The sequence below is a fragment of the Rhinolophus ferrumequinum genome, chromosome 12, assembly GCF_004115265.2.
Source record: "Rhinolophus ferrumequinum isolate MPI-CBG mRhiFer1 chromosome 12, mRhiFer1_v1.p, whole genome shotgun sequence".
Lineage (NCBI taxonomy): Eukaryota > Metazoa > Chordata > Mammalia > Chiroptera > Rhinolophidae > Rhinolophus > Rhinolophus ferrumequinum.
In genome coordinates, this window is record NC_046295.1 from 76,429,685 (window position 1) to 76,449,269 (window position 19,585).

General features: G+C 47.8%; 1 protein-coding gene across 3 annotated transcripts in view; it reads left to right on the plus strand.

Moving 5' to 3' along the window:
• Positions 1-19,585, plus strand: part of GARNL3 (GTPase activating Rap/RanGAP domain like 3) — a 125,604-nt gene continuing 106,019 nt past the window's right edge. Inside the window, exons 1-2 of one of the 3 annotated variants that reach the window (XM_033123062.1) lie at positions 1-76; positions 15,010-15,204. In XM_033123062.1, coding sequence (XP_032978953.1) covers positions 15,062-15,204 — 143 coding nt within the window. In that variant the 5' untranslated portion in view covers positions 1-76; positions 15,010-15,061. Of the gene's footprint in view, positions 77-490; positions 672-957; positions 1,216-15,009; positions 15,205-19,585 lie in introns of those variants that run through there. The other 2 variants (XM_033123061.1, XM_033123063.1) reach the window with 2 other exon arrangements.

Genomic DNA, 19,585 nt, shown 5'->3' on the forward strand with positions numbered 1-19,585 from the left:
TGTGGAGGAGCGACGTTCGAGGGAGCCGACCCTTGGGGTGAGGGCGGGGACCTCGCGGGAGATCTGTAGCGGAGAGGTAGGTGACCTGGGCCTGGGTTAGTGCAAAGGGGCAAAAAGAGGGAGGGGCGGGGCCGTGGACAGTACAGAGCTGAATGGGCCTTTCGTGTGTGCACGCCTAGCAGAGGTGCGGAGACCCAGCACCGGGAACCGGGTTGGGACCAGGGTGGGATGGGAGTGGCTAGAGTGCGGGGCGGGGACGGGGCGAGGCACTGGCTGGGTGGAGGCGCGTGGGGTAAGCTGGGCTGAAGTTCCGGGAATGGGGGCCCCGGAGCGGGGTCTCGACGCAGCTGAGGGGCACGGAGTGGGCAGGGCTGAAGTGAGGGGCGGGGTCTGGACTCGGCTAGGAGCAAGGAGTGGGCTGGGCTGAAGTTCGGGGCGGGGCAGGGGCGGGGCCTGGGCCGGGCGGAGGCGCTCGGGGCGGGGCGTGGGCTGCGGCGCGTGAGCCTAGAGGCCCTCCGAGGCCCGCCGAAGCCCGAGCCCACCCGAGTGCGCCCGAGCCCGCGGCCCCCGCCCGGGGCGATGGAGCAGGAGCTCGGTGGGGAGGCCGCTGCGCTCCTGCGGCAGAAGAGGGCGGCGCTGCGGCGCAGGGGGTGCAGCTTCGAGAGCCCCAGGTACCGCGGGCAGAAGGGGTGCGGCTGGGAGGGGCAGAAGCGGGGAGCCGGCCACGTGTGGGGGGTGGAAGTCGGAGGGAACTGAGGGCTGCGAGGCCGCGGCGCGGGGTGCGGTCGCTGGCGGGGAGGTCTGAGGGTATCCGGCGAAGAGCCTGGGCCGAGCGGTGAGGGATCGAGGGGGCTGGAGCACCCGAGCGGCAGGTGCGAAGGGGGTCACCCCAGAGAAGAACCTGGCGAGCGTCGGGAATCCAGACCAGATGAGACGCCCGCAAAGCGTCGGTCCTGTGGCAGGCCCGGAGCAGAGCTTTGGCTCTAGGCGGAATCCGGGCTGTGGAGAATGCCCTGCCCGCCGCTTGTAAATTGCTCAAGGACAAGGTCGGAAAATAGCCCCGCTAAACTCCGAGGGAGGTTTCCCTCCTCAGGGCAGCCTCTGCGCTGGCCCAGGACCCGGGCCAGCTCCAGCCTCCCCATCCTCGCTCCGCAGGTAACGCACACCTGCTGCCTCACAGCCCCGCCCATCCTGGCGCCGAGTGGCCCCCAGCAGGTGAGGTCTCTCGCGCCCCTCTGACCCGCCGACACCTTTCCTCCGCTGGGGGTGCCCGTGCCCCTCCTGGCCTCCTTCCTCTGGCCTGGGGACTCTCCCGAGATGCTCGGTTCCCTCTCCTCCCTGGAACCTTGCCCCACAGACACGCCCTCCCTCGCCGGGTTTGGCGGCGCTCCCTCTGCTCTGCCAGCCCGGTTCCCTCCGAGGGCATTTTCTTAACTTGGAGGGCCTTCTCCTGCTCCAATATTGCTGATGTTGGCTCTGCTATTTTTCAGCTCCCCCCGCGCTTCTAAATGACTCCCGCAGCCTCTCCACTAGACTTCCCGTCTTTATTCTTTCTTCTCTCAAATCCACATCCTCACTGGCAGCAGGAAGGGTCTTACCCAAACTGTCAGCTGTGCCCGTCCCGCTGCCTAACCGCTGTCCCCCGCCCCTCCCCCGCGGCGGCCATCAGGAGCTCTCCATCTCCCACAGATGGTGACTGGGATGGGGACAAGGAGCGATAGAAGCCAGGAGGCCAAAAAGAGGGTTCCACTGCTAGGCTGAAAAACAAACGAGTATCCTTAATCTGAGGTATGAGCCCTTGCACACCTTGCCTCACCCTTGGTGCTCCTGCAGTACTGGATGAGAGTGAGTATAAGCATCATGAGGACAGGGGCCATTGCTGTCCTGGTCCCTGCTCTGTCTGCAGAGCCTGGCTCAGGCCTGGCCCATTACAGACAGTCACTATCTGCTGAGTGATTAAATGCCTGACCAGCTGGTAATTCTCTTACACTGCGCTTTTTCTCATCAGTGCCTTTATTCATATCATGCTCTTTTCTGTGCTTAATGCCTAACCCCTCCTCCCCTGGGAAGTCTTCCCTGAATCCCAGGCTGAACTCGGGGCTGTATCAATAATCTGCATTGTCGGCTCTTCCACATGCCCTTGTGTATAATTACCTGGATAATATGCCTGGGAGATCCTCTTTGTCTGGGAGGACCACACAAATACGATCTCTGTCCTTCTGGTGCTTCCTCCCTTGTTGCTGGAACAGGAGGATGAGGAAGAGTGTACCAAGAGATGAGGCTGAAGAGATGAGCCCAAAGCCGGACGCCCGCTGGATCCAGGTGTGAGGGAGAAAGTTTAGATGAGTGCTGTCCAATGGAGCTTGCGAAGCATTCTCTAATCTGTGCTGTCTGAAACTGTAGCCACCAGCCCCCTATGACTACTGAGCACTTGAAATATGGCTAGTGCAACTAAGGAACTGAACTTTAAATGGTATTTAACTGTAATTAACTTAAATTTAAATAGCCACATGTGACTGATGTTTACAATATTGGACAGCACCAAGTAGAAAGTTTTTCTCTTGCTCTGAATTCTCCCTTTTACCATCCTCTCCTTTCTCCTCATGACCTTACCCACCTGAAAGACTAAAGGACTTCTTGGTCTCCAGAGGTTTTTTTCCTCTATTGAACACTCCATAACATTACTGTATAAGCCTTAGAAATAATGATTACCAGTTTTCTGGTGACAAAAATAATTTATGTTTGCTGGAGGACAATTTCTTTAATCCGCCTTTATTATTGTACATGCAGTTTCTTGCCAGATTGTCACTCTTACTAAAGACATTGAATCCATGTGCATTAGCCTGTGTATGAAGAGGTACTCTGTTTCCTTCAGGTAAATTCGTAGAAATGAGAGGGATTATCGGATCTGAGACAATGATCAGTTTAAAGGCTTTTGAAACATAATGGCACCAGAAGTTGTACCATTGTAGTTCTCCCAAAAGCATATACGTGTGTCTGTTTTTTCTCATCTCCAGTGCTAAGCATTATCATTTATGAATGTTTGCCAACGCGATACTTGTGTTTTAATTTGACTTTTTTTGTTTAGTAGGGAGGTGAAACTTTTTTCTCATGTTTATTCATAATTTGTATTTCTTTTTAAATAAAATATATATGCATGCACTTTGTCCATTTCCCTTTGGAATGTTTATCTTTTCCTTATTGAATTGAAGCACTTTTTACTTATTAAGGGAATGAAGTTTTTTGGCCAAATATGTAGCAAATATTTATTGCAGTTTATTATTTGCCTTTTAACTTTATTTGTGGTGTTTTTTTGTTAAAATTTTTACTATGATTTTTTTTTAATATAGTCAAATCTATTTCTCCGGTTTACCTTAATTAGGAAAGACTTCCCTAACTTAAAAGAGATCAATGTTTAGCTATAATTCTCCTATTGTTCTTGCTGCTCTAAAAAAAAAAAATTACCTCTTTAATCCATTAATCTACATTATTGCACTTTTAAGTGAGACTATTAAGAGCTACCTTGTATTGGACAGACATAATGGACTCTTCGGGCTAACAGGAGAAGAATCACCTATGAAAGTTCTTAACCATACGGGTGTGTGGGTCCTTACCCCAGGCCGATTGTTCCAGAAAGGCCAGGGTGTTCGTGGGGTGTGGGGATGTGAAGGAAGCCCTGTAGTTGATTCTGATGGACAGCAGGGGGGGTGGGGAACAGCCTCACCTCATTTGTGGGCGCGTTGCCAGATTAGCCTCCCTTCCTGCAGAGATCTCAGTGACTTCTCATTTCCTATCAGATCAAGTTTAAATGCCACTGCCTCGTGTTCAGGGACTTTTAAAATCTGGTGTAACTATATTTACTTAATCATCTTGTTGACATCAGGGGGGAAAAAAGGCATTACTTTCAGGATGGCAACTGTCTTTGCTAAATATCCCACATCAGCTCTGATAGCTGGTGGACAAACATGTTGCATAATGAATATAAAGGAGCAAGGAGTGGCCCAGGTGTTAGGCATGCAGGCAGGTGTCGGTGAGAGGCCACTTGCCCTAGATATATGTGTCCTGATTTTTACAGGAAGGTATTTCAGATGGTTTTCAAGAACAAGGGCTTTGGACTCAGACAGACCTCGGCTCAAATTTCTGTCCTTTCACCTGCTGTGTGTGTGGCCTGGGACAAGTGGTTAATGCCTCTGAGGCTTGGTTAACTCCTTTGTAAAATGACAGTAACACATATCTCACAAGATTGATGTGAGCTTTAAAGGAACTAGCTTATGCAAAGTGCTAAAAAACAGTATCTGGCACAAAGCACTACTAAATGGTAACTTTTATGGACAAAAAACGGTTAACATTTATATGAAAGTTCTCAACCTTTCCTTTCCCTTGCCTCGTTAAAATGCTAGCTTTGCCTATTCAATTTTTGCTCCTCTGCCTGCGGAGCAAGGTCCTGCCTTGCTGTTTTGCATGTTCGAGCTGCAGATTTAGGAGGACAGGGTTTGAGAAGAAGGACTGACTATAGGTACTCAGGACGCTGGTTAGGACTGGCTGGAAAAAAACTTTTATGGGGTGTTTAGAGGTGGGCGGTACCAGAAACACCTGCTTTGTATGAAGGAGGCCAGTAGGTCTCCCTATTGTTTTGTTGCTTTAAGATATATTTAAAAAAAATAGATCTGTTATCTTTGGTGACCTTGTGGTGATTCAAAAACACAGTCAACGAACCCGAGTTATTTTCAGTTACTCTTCTATTGCTGAGCTGGGTCCTTTTGGCTACAACACTGGACCCCGTTGCAGTCACAGTGTTAACAGGGTTACGTATTAGTAGGATTGATTTTGCAAGGCAAATTCTAAAGATCAGAGAATCTCTCCTGAAGGGAACTTGACACATCACTTAGGTCAACACCCACCGCAGACAGTGGTAGTCAAAGCGTGATCCCTGGACCAGCAGCATCAGCTTTACCTGGGAATTTGTTGGACGTGCAAATTCTCATGCTCGAGCCCAAATCTACTCAATCAGGATCTCTGGGGATGGAGCGCAGGAAACTGAGAACGAGTGTCTAGTCGGATACTGTGGTTCTCAGTCCTAACACACGAGACTCATTGGTTGGGCTACTGAAACAGTTTCCTGGGCCCCACCCCCAGTGATTCACTAGGTCGTGTGGGTCTATGAATTGTATTTCTCACAAACTCACAAGTAATGCCAGCACTGCTGATCCGTTTTGAAAAGCAATCCTCGAAGGTAATGCAGGGAGCCCACGACAGGATAAGGCAAGCCTTTTTAGTATTGGGCAGCTCTCGTCTTTCCCTAATTGCAAAGTCAGAGCTTACTTCATTATACTTGCCACCCATCATTCATGATTCTGCTTTCATAATCATTTGCAGCAGCAATGCCTGCGGTTCTGACTCCAGGTGAAAGGTGGGGGCTTGCACTGTGGGGTGCAGACTCGGTCAAGTGGTTCTTACTCTGGCCATCCAGTTGTAATCACCATTGAAGAGTTCTTCAGCCACAAGCTGGACTAGTAACTCATTGCCATCTTTTCTGACTGGGGCCTTACCAGTTAATTTTTGTTTTAAAGATTATCGAAGGCTATGGATAACAAGCAAAGAAGAATCATGCAGTCATGCAATTGCAAAATGCTGGGGTAGACCAAGCTTTGGGAGAGGACAGAGCCAGGTGTTCAAATAATGTCATCAGTCTTTCCCAGGCAATTGACAATAATGTCACTTGTCTTTTCTGGGTTGGCTTTATTCTCAAGGTCTTTCTTGATGGAGGCAAAGAAAATTAACTATCCCAGGCAGAAAGATGGGGCTTCTTTCTCAGTGGTTCTAGAGCATGTCCCAGGCTTGACATTCATTGGATCTCTTGGATTCTATGCTCGTCCCTGAGCCCAATCATTTTGGCCAGAAGGGAGTAAAACATGCTAATTGGCTGAACCCATGTCGTATGCCCAACCCAGAACTGAGGGATTAGATCACTTCCATCCATAGAGACCAAGAGACAGTGATTGCCCAAAGGAAAAAAAATCAGTGCTATTACCAGAAGAGGGATGGATACTAGATCGGGGTGGGGGTTGGGGGTTGGGGAGAGGGGCGGAGTGCAATTACATCTGGGAAGCTTTCCAAGATACTGATACCCACATGCCACGCCAAAGTCACAGAATTGGGGTTTCTGTATTTATTTTAGTTCTTGTAAAAGACTACCTTAGTTCAATGGTTAAATTATGCTTACTGTGTTTAGCCAGAGTGGGTGCAGAGCCCTACATAGACAGAAGATTGGGAATTACAAATGGAAAACATTTTCTACTTTCCCAAATATTGCTTCCTACACAGTAACTTCCTTATTAGTAATGTACATAACTCATGCATTATGAGAACAGATTTGATGCCAAGACAGATGCTTACTTGTTCCTGAATATGGTTTGCCTGGCCAAGAGAGGATCAGAAAAGAACAATTATCCATTATGCTTTGGGTTGCCTTCTTTTCTTCTTCCTTATGTTTCTCCTGACTCTTAGATTCTTGGATTTTTTTTTTCTTCATTTTTTCCAGGAGACTTTTTTTTTTTTAGGTAGTTTTATGAACAAGTATTTTAATGTGAGCTGTTTTCATAGTCTTCGTTCCTCCATATTATGTCTTTTTGTTTGTGTCAAGCTCGTAAGTATTTAATCACAAATAAATCTGCTGCTGTCAGTTTTCTTTTGGAAAAACAGCAGACTTCCTGGGAAAGACTATTAAGGGCTGTCCTTATTGGGCTGACATAATGGGCTCTTACGGCCAACAGAAGAAAATTAATTTTCATATTATGTCTGTTCTCCTATGAGAAGGAAAAAAATCTTTTATTATTCACTAAGAGTTTAAGTTAATACAAACCAGCTTCCTTTCTTAGAGGAAGACAATAGTCAAATTAGTTTTGCTTTGGAAGGTCAACATGAAAAATTATGTTTGGTTGTCTGCTTTCCAGACCTGAAGATCTGAACAGAGGTGAAGTCTGACAAATAATATTGTAGGAAAATTATAAGGGATTTGGCCTATCAGTAAGACTCACTGCTTGTTTTCCTGGGGAGGGTGGGGCAGCTCTAAAGCAGTGTGCAAGTGTAGAGATGTGGGAAAATATAGACCACACATCTGATTGACTCTAGAGCTAAGATCTTGAAGATAGTAAACAAATACAAGTTAGCAATGCGGTGTGACTGCTCAAGGAGGTGTATATAGGCTCCGCGCTGTTGGATTGCTTGTAAAAGTTAAAAAGAAAAATCCATCAGAATTACATCACTACAATACTAATCATGTGTTAAAAAGATTGATGCCAGTTTATACTTCTGACTTGGAAAAAGATCTGGGATGTTCATTTATGTTAAGTGGAAAGAAACAAGTGGCTTCTTCTGGTAATAACCAGTGTGTAGAATTCCATATGGAACTTAAAATTTCCTAGCAGCCAATTTTAAAAAGTAAAAAGAAACAGGTGAAATTAACTTTAATAGTTGATTGTATTTAACTCACGATATCCAAAATACTGTCATTTTAACATGTAGTCCATAGTAAAAATAATTAAGATAATTTACCTTTTTTTCTGTACTGTGTAAACTCTGGTGTATATTTTACACGTACAGCATCTCAATTCAGACTAACCACATGTTCAGTGCTCGATTGCCAAGTGTGGTTTGGGGTTACCATATTCGACGGTGCAGATACGGACACTCAGGTAAGAAGGGTTGGAAGAATGCATCAGGTTTTTGTTTTGTTCTTTAACGTGACTGTGAATCACAGTGAAATAGGAAAAGGTAAAAAAAAAAAAATTGTGGGTGAAAGGGATACCATACGTCTTTACAAAAAGGGAATCAATACATAAACTTTGTGAGTCAGGAAGAATGACTGTGATTTGCTGAACTTTGGTTAACTATTCATATCAATCCCAAGTAAAATTTAGACTTTGAGACTTAAATATGAAATTATTAAATCATGGCTGCATGATATTATTAAATAATTTTTTTTTAATTTGAGGAAATTAGTATACATAGTTTTTAAAAAAGAGAGCGGGAATGATTTTCTGTGTCACGTTGCTGATAGGTCAAACAGAAGGAAGAGCTAAGAATTGACCATTGGGTTTAGGGTCAGGTGTGTCATTGGTGGCCTTTTACAAGAGCTTGCTCTTGAGAATAGTGAGGAAGATAGTCCGACTGGACTGGCTTCAAGAAACAATGAAAGGAGAACTGGAAACGATGAATATAGTCAACTCTGCAGGGGCGGAGGGGATGTGAGTTGAAAAATTGTGTATTTGATTTGGTTTGTTTGGTTTGGGGTTGTTTTTGTTTTGTTTCTGGTTTTTTTTGCTTTTGTTTTATAAAGATGTGTATATCTGATGGAAATGATCCAGGAGTGAGAAGATTCAGTAGGGGGTGCTTTACCTGAAAAAGAGAACATTTACAGAGGCTATAACAGCTGCCTTCCCACATTTGAAAAGGTATCATGTGAAAAAGGACTGAGGCCCACTCTGTGTATGGCCCCAGGCTAGACCCAAACTCCCCATGGGTATGAGGGATAATAAAACAGGTGACCGCGTACATGAAAGAAACCCCAGCAGTCGGTGCTCCCTGAGCTGCCATGGCTGACGTCAAGATGCAGCCACATTTTTATTACTGGAGATGTTAAAGCAGCTATAGGTTGGACTAGTGTTTCTCAACTCCTGTGTTTTCCGCAACACATACGAGTTGATACCACTTTTGGTGGCACACTCGAAAAGCCCATGAGCAGCATGACTCAGGTCAGTGATAGTGACAGCGCCGTCACCACCCCCACGCAGCAGTGGCCTTAGAAGCATCCAGGATTGGGGTGCTGTTCTTTGGTTGCCCTTCAGCACCTCTTTGCAGTGTGAGCAGAAGTACCTAGAGCTTTGAGCAAGCCCTCGTTTACGCTCCAAAGGCAGAATGCCTGTGTATTCCCATAAAAGCACACAGTCTCTTTCCATCGCCCACTGGAAGTTATACGGCCGCACCCACCAGAAGGAGGTTGTGCCCTGCTCTGCACTCTGCATAGGGTCACATGCACTGTTCAGCTCAAACTCCAACCGGACAGACGCCACTACAGAAGGCCTAGCAGTCGGTGATCTGTAGCCAACAATAGAATCCAGTCTACTTGCTACAAGCAGAGCAGATTTAACAGTGATATGGGGAGTTCGGTGCTTACAAAGTTGTTGGCAGGGCTGGGCAGCGACTCCAGTACGACTTCCAGGAGCGGCTCCGCGCCCCCGAGACCACGGCCCTCCACTGTGATCAGGAAAGCTGCCGCGTCGTAACAAGAAGCTGATCAATCCAGAAGCTGCTGCCACCTCAGCCAACTGCGGAACCACACTGCCAGCTCTGCTTCGATCCCCAAAGCTGCCACTGCTGCCTCAGAAAGCCCTAGAACCAAGAAGCTGCTGACTCCACAGGCAACACAGCTCCGCCATGACCTACAAAGCAGAATGATGCCCTGTCTCCTCTCTCTGAATCTGCCTGGCTCCCTTCCAAATCCGAGTCTCTCGTGATTGCATCTGATTTGTGGAATCGAAATTGGAACTGCCAAGGAGGTTGGGACGTGTACAGTGTAGCTTTCCCACCTTTGCACCCTAGGATGGGATTGAAATGGGTATTGAGCAAGTCGTTCCACGGTATCTGCCACAAACAGCATCTTTTCTTCAGTACAGCAAAAATAAATTTGACACATTGGCCAAAAGTTGGCAGCACACTCAGGAAGTTTCCTGTACCCTGGTGTGCCAGTGCATACCTGGCATGCTGGTCTTGGAGCAGCTTTAGTGGGCGAGGAGGTAAAAATGGGAAACCACACCTCAGATGGGTGCCTGAAGTGGACTTTCCAACCAGAAGTGTCAGTGATTCCATAATTTTAGCCCAAGTGGAAAGTTGGATGCAAACGCCTGCCTTGCATTTTGTGACCAGAGGGAAGAGTGTCTCTAGCAGAGCTGCCGGCCATTAATTGTTTGCTGGTGTCAGTGCCACTGACCAGGCCTGGGTTGATGTTTTGCAGATGCACATGTCACAGGCCTCACAAAGCCCCGGCCTGTCAGAGGCTGGCAGAGACACTGAGCAGGTCCCACAGCGGTCTGCCTGAAGCCACCAGGACCTCACTCCAGAAAGCCACACAGCCTGAGTCTGTGTCTCGGTGGCAGGAGTGTCTTTTTCTCGTGTTCTTGACGTTCACATAGTCACTACTTCATTCGGCAGATATTTGTCGAGCACTGCTGTGTGTTGGGCCCTGGGGAGACACGGGGAGCAGGACAGATGGGGGCCGGGCCCTCGAAGACGAAGGCAGACCAGGTACCAGTAGAGAAGTGTGTAACCAGGGCCACTTCCATTGTGCCGTGTGCCGTGGAGGAGGAAGGTGACAGGACAGGCAGCAGCTGTGTGTGGGAGGGGAACGTTTAGATTTTGGGGCCAGAGGGAATTTGTCTTCCCACCGCCCCCCAGCTCTGCGGGGGTGCACCTGCTGAGCCAGCTCAGATCCCAAAAAGCTGATCTTGGTTTAAAGATAGGCAAGAATGGTGATTTCTGCTTGGTTTAAGGTTGTTTTCAGCCAACAATCAGACCAAGGAATAATGCACAAGATCAAGAATGCAAGGGAGGGCGTGCACCTCCCAGAAGTTCCCTCTGCTCCCCATGGAATGAGGGCCGAAGCACAGTGATGGATGGAGGTGGCCCCACAGGAGGTACCGGCCACGGCCACGGCGAAGGGGCCGGAACTGAGACCTCGCTGCCTGTTCCGTGGTTTTGCTGCGTTTGGGGGTCGGCCCAACAGCATTTGAGCCGGCATGTGTGCTGCAGTGGTGTTCTTCGTGCTGTTTCTTGCTGCATCGTTGGGCCTCAGCAGGCCTGGCCATGGCCACCGCAGCTGCTGGTCGCCCTCCGGAGCTCAGTGACAAGTTCTCTCAGGGACCCTGTTGCTTCCCCGTGGCCATCAGCACAGGGCTGGCTATCTGTGAAGTAGGCCACGTGTCTCATTAGTGCCATCTTTGTAGACTCCCAGTACTCAACACTCAAGACACACTGAGGGCTTGGGAGTCACAACGTGAGAGGACAAAACTAAACCGGCTTCTGAGGGCTCTTCTCAGTCCAGTTCAAACCTCCACGTGTACAACAGCACGCCACACGGGAGATCCGCTCTTGGACGCCCTCATTTCCTGTCCTCAGGCCCACCCCGCTCCCAGAAAGCACCTCCACACTGAATCAACCTTTTTCTTGCCATATTCTGACAGTTTTCTCCTAGAGCCTGTGAAGACTGTTGTATTATTTGACCTTTTGTTTTGAGAGACTTCTTGTTCTTTCATTTTCTTGAGAAAACAAAGCTGTTAAGTTTTTCATCTGATCCCTGTGCAAAATCTTCTGATCTGTACTCTTCCTCTGCCTTTTGCAAACCTCATTTCGTGGGTCCTGTGCTAGTTTATTCCCGCATGTTCATCTTTGAATGAAGGCAGTTTGGTCCAGGACCGTGTTGACCGGTTAACAATATGGGTAGATTCACCTTGACGCCCCGCCCTGTTTGTCTGAGCAACGGTGAATGTTCTCTTTCAGAGCTTGAGCTGGAGGTCTGGCCCTGATGCTTCTTGGGAGGTGGAAAGGGTGTAGGGGCAGCGGGAACGTGCCATCTGGTTTCCCTCTGTCCCCAGCTTTCCCTCCCATCGGCAGGGTCCCCTGTGCCTGTGGTGTATGTGACCTCATGGCAGGACTTCTCCTGAATTTTCAGCTCTCCCCCTCCAAGTTCAGGGCAGACGGGCCCCTCCAGCGAGGGCCTGGCTCGCTGGGATTTCGCGTGACTCGTGGATCTTTCTGTGGATTCAAGTGTGCTGTACATTGACACCTTGAAAGAGGTCACATGCCTCCTAAGGTGTATTTTTCCTTCTCTTCTTCAGCCCTTCCTCAGAGTAGGCGTCCCCTTCATATTAGAAAGCTGGGGCAGTGAGAAAAACAGAAGGAAAAAGGAGAAGAAACAGCTTCTGCCCAGTCCAACCCTAGCTTCCCGCTTTCCTCGCACACTGGCCATTGTCAGGCCCCCAGAACATGCTTGCTCGTTTCCCTCACATTGCACAGGATTCGCAGCACTTGGTGTTGGCTTCCGTCTGTCCACACAGATCTCCAGAGTTCTAGCACAGAATCTGGCCACTCTCTTGTTTCAGTAAGTTTTCTTCTCTATACTGGGCTACTTTTGCTTATTTCCATGGGTTCCAAGGAGTTATGCAAATGAGCGCTTACTCTGCCATCTTTCCAAGAAGTTCTTCAACTGCTGAATATTTTAAATAGTGAGACAATAAAGATAAGATATGTCAGAAGATTAAGAGGAATGCACATTTTTTAAATTAGGAAGTTAAAACCAGGAACGGTAACAGAAATGAGTAAAAGGATTAAAATTAACAGTGATGAAACAGACTCTGCGAGGTTAGAAAATGAAGCTAAAGAACTAGATGAAAGTATTAAAAAACTCAAACTCTAAGGGTAAAGTTACAGCGAAAAGGTCAGTCTAAATGGTGGGTAAGGTTTAAAAGAACTAGCATTTAAGTGTTTTTAAACAAAAATTTAAAAATTAGAGGGCTAGAAAATAACGTGCCAAGACAATGAAGTAATCTTAGTATTGCAAGATCAAAATAAACTAAATAGAATGTGAGCACATACAAAGGTAGACAATTAAGTTCGCGAACTCTCCACTGTGTGAGTCACTAAGGTTACCTCATTCTGTAATGTTCCGTGTTAAGGATGGCCTGTATTTACTGAGTTACAAAGATGTCTGCGACTATGTTTCAAATAGAAAAGCAAGTCACAGAACATTGTCTAGTCTACATATACGTGTCACATAAAGCTTTGCAGATACGTCGAGAGAGGAGTGATAAGAATCAGACCAAACTTAGTGGGAAGAGGACAGCGAGTGGAGGTGGAGTGTTGTGGACACTGTCCCCTCACCACCCCCGTGCACTGTCACTGTCACTCCAGCACCCACACTGGGGTGACTGAGGTGGGCTGTCCTGGCCCTGTGTGCAGAGAGCGTCAAGGAGCTGGGAGCTTACATCCCACACCACCACGTGGTCCTCGGCTCCTTGTCCCAGGGGGGACAGTTCTGAGGCTCCATCTACCTCGAGCAGCACTGTCCAAAATATAAAGCAAGCTACGTACGTGATTTTGCATGTTCTAGGAGCCACATTAAAATGAATTCTAATCTATTTTATCTTCGACATGTAATCAATATAAAAGTTATTAATGAGATCATGTAGATTCGTTTCCATTTGTACCAAGTCTTCAAAGTCCGGTGTGTATTTTAGATCCACACGTCTCATTTTGCCTGCTGGCGTTTCCCAGGCTCCGTCATCACCTGAGGCAAGTGGCGACCTGGCTGCCCAGAAGTCGATGCTGTCCCTTCCCAGGGGGAAATGAAAATGGGACTTCATGTCACTGGCCTGCTTCCTCCACTCCCTTATCAGTTTCTTTGAGGAGCACTTTTTTTTCACTTGCAGGATTAAGAGAAGAGCACTTTTCTTAATCTCTCACAAGCAAGTTACTATTTTTGTAATTTAAAAAAATCTAGCGGTTTCAAAAGACAAAAAAGAGTATGTCTCCCGTGTGGAAGCCCTGCTTTGTTGTTTGTTTGTTTCTTGCTAAGGCGGACATAAGCCTCAGTGACACTGAGTTTCAGAAGACTTGGGATTCCACTGCGTAAAGAACAGCTGATACCATGCCAGAACCTTGGCTTCTTGCCATTTGTCGTGTGTGGAAGGAAGGCTTGAGCCTTTCGTGTCTATCAAGTTGCTTTCAAGGGGGAGCCAGCCGAGGGGGAGACCACCTAGAAGTCTGGGTCAGGTCTGCAGCAGGTGGGCGCCAGGCCAGGAAAGGCGATGTGTGGGTGAGGTGGGGACTGGGTCATCATTTAGAAAGGACGAATGCCAGGAGGACCTGGCAAGTGACTTAAAAAACAAACAAACAAACAACAACAACAAAAAAACATGCCTGCAGCCCAACTGGTACAACTGTAGCAGCCTGACAGTGGGCAGTGTCTGTCTGGCTCCAAACACCCAGGCTGTATGGAGTCACTTCTCGTGGCATCCAACCTGGCATCGAGAGAGTGTTTCCCGAGCAGGTGCTTCACCTCCGTTACACTGCCGCGAACCACTCAGCCTTCTGTCTCTTGCCTTGTCACAGTTTTTATTACGAAGATGTTATAAGAGTCCTTTTCTACCCAAGTGTTATCTAAGGGTGCTTTTTATTTTTCCGTCTCCAAGTCATTGGATTTTGTTTGCTTGTTTGTCCCTTGAGGTAGATGTGAGTGGAGAACTCTGCTAATTGGCTCCGAAAATAATTCCAATCAGAAGGAGCCAGATGCCTACATTTCCCTAACAAAGCAGCTGTCACCCTAGAGCCACCTTCCCCACCTTCCTCATTGTATCAGCAGAGAGAGGCGCACGCAGGCCTCAGGGATGCAGGTCTCAGTTTATTCCCAGGAACCCATGTATTAGTTCAGCAAGCGTCCACTGCTGATGTGCCCTATGCCATTACTCCTGAAATGAGGGTTCGGTCCTTGTTGTCTAGTGTTGTTGCCAGTGTAGGCCCTTTTTATGGCTTTCAGAAATTTCCATTGGAAATCAGGAGATAATCCAAGCTCCCCTAGACTAACGGAGTAAAGGACATAAGGTCCCACCACTAACGATTCTCCAAAAGCACTCTAGACACAGCTGTCCCTTCCTGAATGAATGTTGCATTTTCCTAAGGAGGTTTGTGACGGTTTAAATGCTCAATGTCCTCCTTTCCCTGACGTGGCAGTGTGAATAACGCGCTCAGGTGTGACCGCATTTGGACAGTTCCAGGGGCATGATGCCTTCCTCTCCCGTATCGTGCTCGGGCATCATTCAGGGCGTGGTGCAGTCTTGGTGGGGCACCTGGATTTGGGGAGTGCCTTGGCTTCCCCTCTAACTTACTAACGGGGCTGGCCTCTGGGTAGGAGTGCTAGAATCGGCCAGTGATTGGTCTGTCATTCTTCTCTGTTCCCAGTGCCTTTCCCAACTCCTGCTTCAGTCCAGCACCGCAGCCTCCAGACCCACTGATGGATCCGCTGACGAAGGGGTCCTGTGGCGGTCAGATCGCACACACCCTTCTGTGGAAAGCAAAGTCATCTCTCTCCTTTGGCATCCAGCCCCTCCAGACATGGCCAACAAAAGACCCTGAAGTAGAGTCCCAGGTCAACCTGTAAGTAAGTAAAAAAAGCATCATCTGTTTGGGCTCGTGCTCACTGTAACTTGAAATCCCTCAGGAAGAACGTTACCTGTTTGGGGAAAATAGAGTGGGGAGAAGGAGTTGTTATTTGTTTGGGAGATTTCTGTTCTTAACAATGTCTTACTCGTGTGTTTATTTACTTAGGAAGAGTCATTGAGCACCTACTCAGCCAGGCCCTGTGTCAGGCATGGTGAGCAAAATAGATTCAATTCCTGTCTTCAGGGGATTTATAGCTCATGGGACAGATATCCATTAATCAAACAGTCACACAAATGCTGACAAACTGTGATAACTGCTAAGCAATGTGGCGCCTTGATGCCATAAGCATTTACAGACTGCCTTCTATGTGCCAGCAACATTTTGGGTATATAAGAGAATCAGAGATTTCCTTACACTGGAATATCAAATAGTATCTAAAAGGGGAAAAATCCAATATTATTCAGAAGAAGTAACAGAAATAACTAAAATATAACGAATATGTTAATAGATTCTAAGTCCCATAGAGTGGTAACTGTATTTCCCTGTTTACCCCTGAATCCCCAGAGTTTTGTTACGTTGTGTACTAATATTTGTTGGATGAATGAATACATAAATGAATGAAGAAGATACTACAAGACAGGGTGCTTATCTCTCCAGGGGAACCAAAGGCAACTAAATGCAACAAATGAGATGCTTCATCAATTCAATATTCATCAATACATATTCACTGATGCTGACTTTCGTGAAGCTAATGCCTAGCGAGGGGCATGGTCAGAATTACCTGGGTGGAGGGAGGGCTTAAAAAACAACTGAGGCCTGAGGCCCACCCCCAGAGATTCTCGTGCAGTGGCTCTGGAGTGGGTGAAGAGGACTCTTCAGGACGCTTGCCCTCCAGGGACTCAGAGCCTTTCCAGAGAGAGACAGGTGACCAGATAACGCCAGTGCCGCTGCTAGAAAAGAAGCATGTATCAAGTGCGGTAGGAATAAGCAATCTGCTGGAGGAGTGGGAAGAAAAGGGGTAACGCTTTAGCTTCACCAGGCAGAATGAGCATCACCAGGCAGGAAAGGGGCAAGAAGGTCACTAAACAGGAGACTGCAGAGCTAAGGCCCAGATCCCATGACAGCGTGTTCCAGCAATATTGATAGGCGTTAAACCAACGGTTCTCAGCCCCATTGTACACGAGAGTCACCCCGAGAGCTTGAAAAACATGGAAACTGCACCATCCCTCCAGGACTCTGAGGTCTACGGTGGGGCATAAATACCAGTATTTTGTAAAATGCTCCGGGTGATTCTCATGTGCAGCAAATGTTGAGAAGGGCTGCTTTAAAAATGTGGTCACACATAAATACAAAATCGTTATGAAGCACCTTGTATGCCTAGCTAAAGGGTCTGAACTTTCTATCTTAGGTGATGGGGAGCCTTTGTTAGCGTTTCTGATGTTAAAGATAATGCAGTTTGAAATAGACAAGCTTCACAGAGTTTGGATAAATGTATAATTGCTAGTTCTGTAGTGGATTCTCCAGGGGAGCTAGGGGAAGTCTAGAGTCACTGCTAGCTTTCCAGAGCTACCACCGTACCTTCCACAAATGGCCCTTTACGTGCATTTATGGGAATATGGGGATTGAATGTCTCCTTGATCTGAAACGAAAATCTAAAATTTCAGTGAGTACTGAATTTTCTGAGCGAAATGTACCCATTTCTCGGAGGCGACTGGTAACCAGCGTCCTTGGCAGCGCTGGCGCTGTGCAAGGGAAGGAAGGGAACGCCAGGGCTCTATCTACCAAAGGTGGGGTGGGGAGAAGGGCTGCTCCCGCCCTGGAGCCCCAAGCAGAGTTACAGTTCTGACAGTAGCCCAACCGGTACCGCCGCCTCTAGACTACCAGCCCCACAGTGCACTGCGCGGATAACGTGGTCAAAGGGGCGGGCAGGACCGAGGGAGAGCCTATGAGACGCAGCGGAAACAGCGTGTGGAGGTGCCTTCCTGGCCCTATTGGTGAATCTGGTTGGGGGCGGGACCGAGCCCTGGTGATGGGTGGCTGCAGGGCTGGCGAAGCTGTGGCGAGAATGGGGTGGGCGGGGGCCGGCCAAGGGCTGGACCCCAGACTCAGGGGACTCAAAGGTCAGACTTGAAACTGTTTCTACCAGGATTTTGGGTTCTCTGAAAACGGGCTAGAAAATGTATCTTTAAGAACTGCCATTCTGTGGGCCGCTTATTCATTCATTCATTCAACAAATATTTATTGATCACCTGTATACCAAACACTTACCCAAACATCCTAAATGTGTTTCCTCATTTAGTCTTCACACAAAAACCTGACGAGGTAGCTACTGTTAGCTCCATTTTACAGGCAAGGAAGGAAGCTGAGGTCCAGAAGGATGAAGAGACTTGTCCAGGACGCACAGCTTGTAGGTGACAACAGGCATTTGAACCTAGGTCTGTCGAGCTGCAGCGCCCACACCCTAACCTCAGCGTGCTCAGCCGTGCGGTCAGGAGCAAAGTGTCCCCAGGGCGTCTTGGCCAGTGGTGAATACCGCTGTCCAGTGATGAATACAACCGTACTGTACTGGGCACCAGTGAAGTGGACCAAGCACAGAGCTGGGCCTTGTGCTAGGTACTGGGGATGCAAAGAAAGCATCTCCTTCCAGTGAATTGGGGGCTTATGGAAGTGCTGTTACCTAGGGCAGTCTAAGGAGATTTCTCAGCAGAGGAAATACGTGAGGGCTGGGAACTTTACCAGGCAGTTGTCAGGGAGCCCTTCCCAGATACACGTGCAAACGCCAGCAGCACTAAAGCACTTCAGGGGGTAAGGGAACCATGAACAGTCTGGTTTGGCCTGTGTTTCTTGAAGAGTGGGGAGCAGTGAGTCTGGGGAGGCAGACAAGCCAATTCTTCGGGGAGTGGGAGGGCTTAACCACCCTGCTAAGAAGTTCGGTCTGACTCTTTAGGCTGGGGCGTAACATGATCAGATTTGCTTTTTGGAAAGATAGCTGGTGTCAGTGGGCAGCTAGATTGCAGTATGCTAAGGCTGATGGCAGAGAGGCCTATTAAAGTGGGCAGGTAGGAGATAGGAAGCATTCTGGTGAGTGGTGGGAGCAATGGGATTGATTTAAGACATATCGAAGAGGAAGAGTAACGTTGGGCCTGGTAAACATATGGCTGATGGGGTGAGAAAGTGAGCCTCAGAGTTTTGACTCAAGCAACTGAGTGTTTGGTCTTGCCATTAATAAGAGGACCCTGAGATGGGACAGCACAAAATCCAAAATAGAATAAGACAAAGATCATTAGATAAATGCCATCAGGCCAAAGAGGGGTACAGTTACATCTTTGGGGGCAGGGAGTACTTAGGAAAGTCTTCTTGAAGAGAGTAATGTGAAATGGACCTTGAAAATGAAGTAAAACTTCCTTTCTTCTTTTTTCCTTCTTGAATAGATTTTACTAGGTAGAGGCGGTGGGAGGAGGATTTTCTAGATGGCCATATCTTGGGTTGTCTCTCACGTGATGAAGTAGTAGGAAGTCTGCAAAGTCAAATTGGGGGACATATTATGAAAGATGCTGTATTTAATCCTTGGGACATTGGTTCTGAGTGGATTTTGAGGACAGACAGTGATGGTTTGGGTTCTGATTTTTAAAATGTTAATGTCACAGCTATGTACAGTAAGGAGGCCAGTAAACCCATTAAGAGATGGACGAGGGAGGAGCTTGTTGGTTGTAAGTGACAGAAAACCGACTCAAACTAGTTTAAGCCAAAAAGGAAAAAGGACAGATTCATGTAAGCAAACTAAGAAAGGGAGATCTGGCTTCAGGGGTGACTAGATCCAAGGTCTCATATGCTGCAGGGTCAGGCCGTTTTTCTCTTACTCCCACAGCCTCCCCTCCTTTATTTAGTCCTGGTTCTCTCTGCCTCCTGACCTGTCTCCTGCTGTCCTGAGTTTTCACTGTGCAGCCCACGGAGCGATCTCAGGCAGCATGGAGTGTATCCTTACAGCTTTGCAGCTTGAGAGGAACAATCTGCCCCATCCATTACAATTGCCCTGGTGAAGGACCTTGTTGCCCAGTCTGGGTCACACGTCCCTTCCGGTTCTGTGGGGGAGTGTCAGTTACCAGGGGCAGAGGGCAGAGTGCCTGGTGGCCCTGGTGAGCACAGAGCCTCGAAGACTGTTCAGGAGGCAGGAGAACAGGACTCGAGTGGATCATGGAAGCCAGTGGAGGAGTGTCAAGAAGAAGGGCAGCGCTCTGTGACTGATCACAGAAACAACGTAGGAAGCTTTTTTAAAAAATAAGGACCGTGGAACCTATTTAATTAGAATCCCTAGTGGTGGGACCCAGGGATCTGGCATAAGGTGTCGAATGCCACAGAAAATCTGAAGATCAAA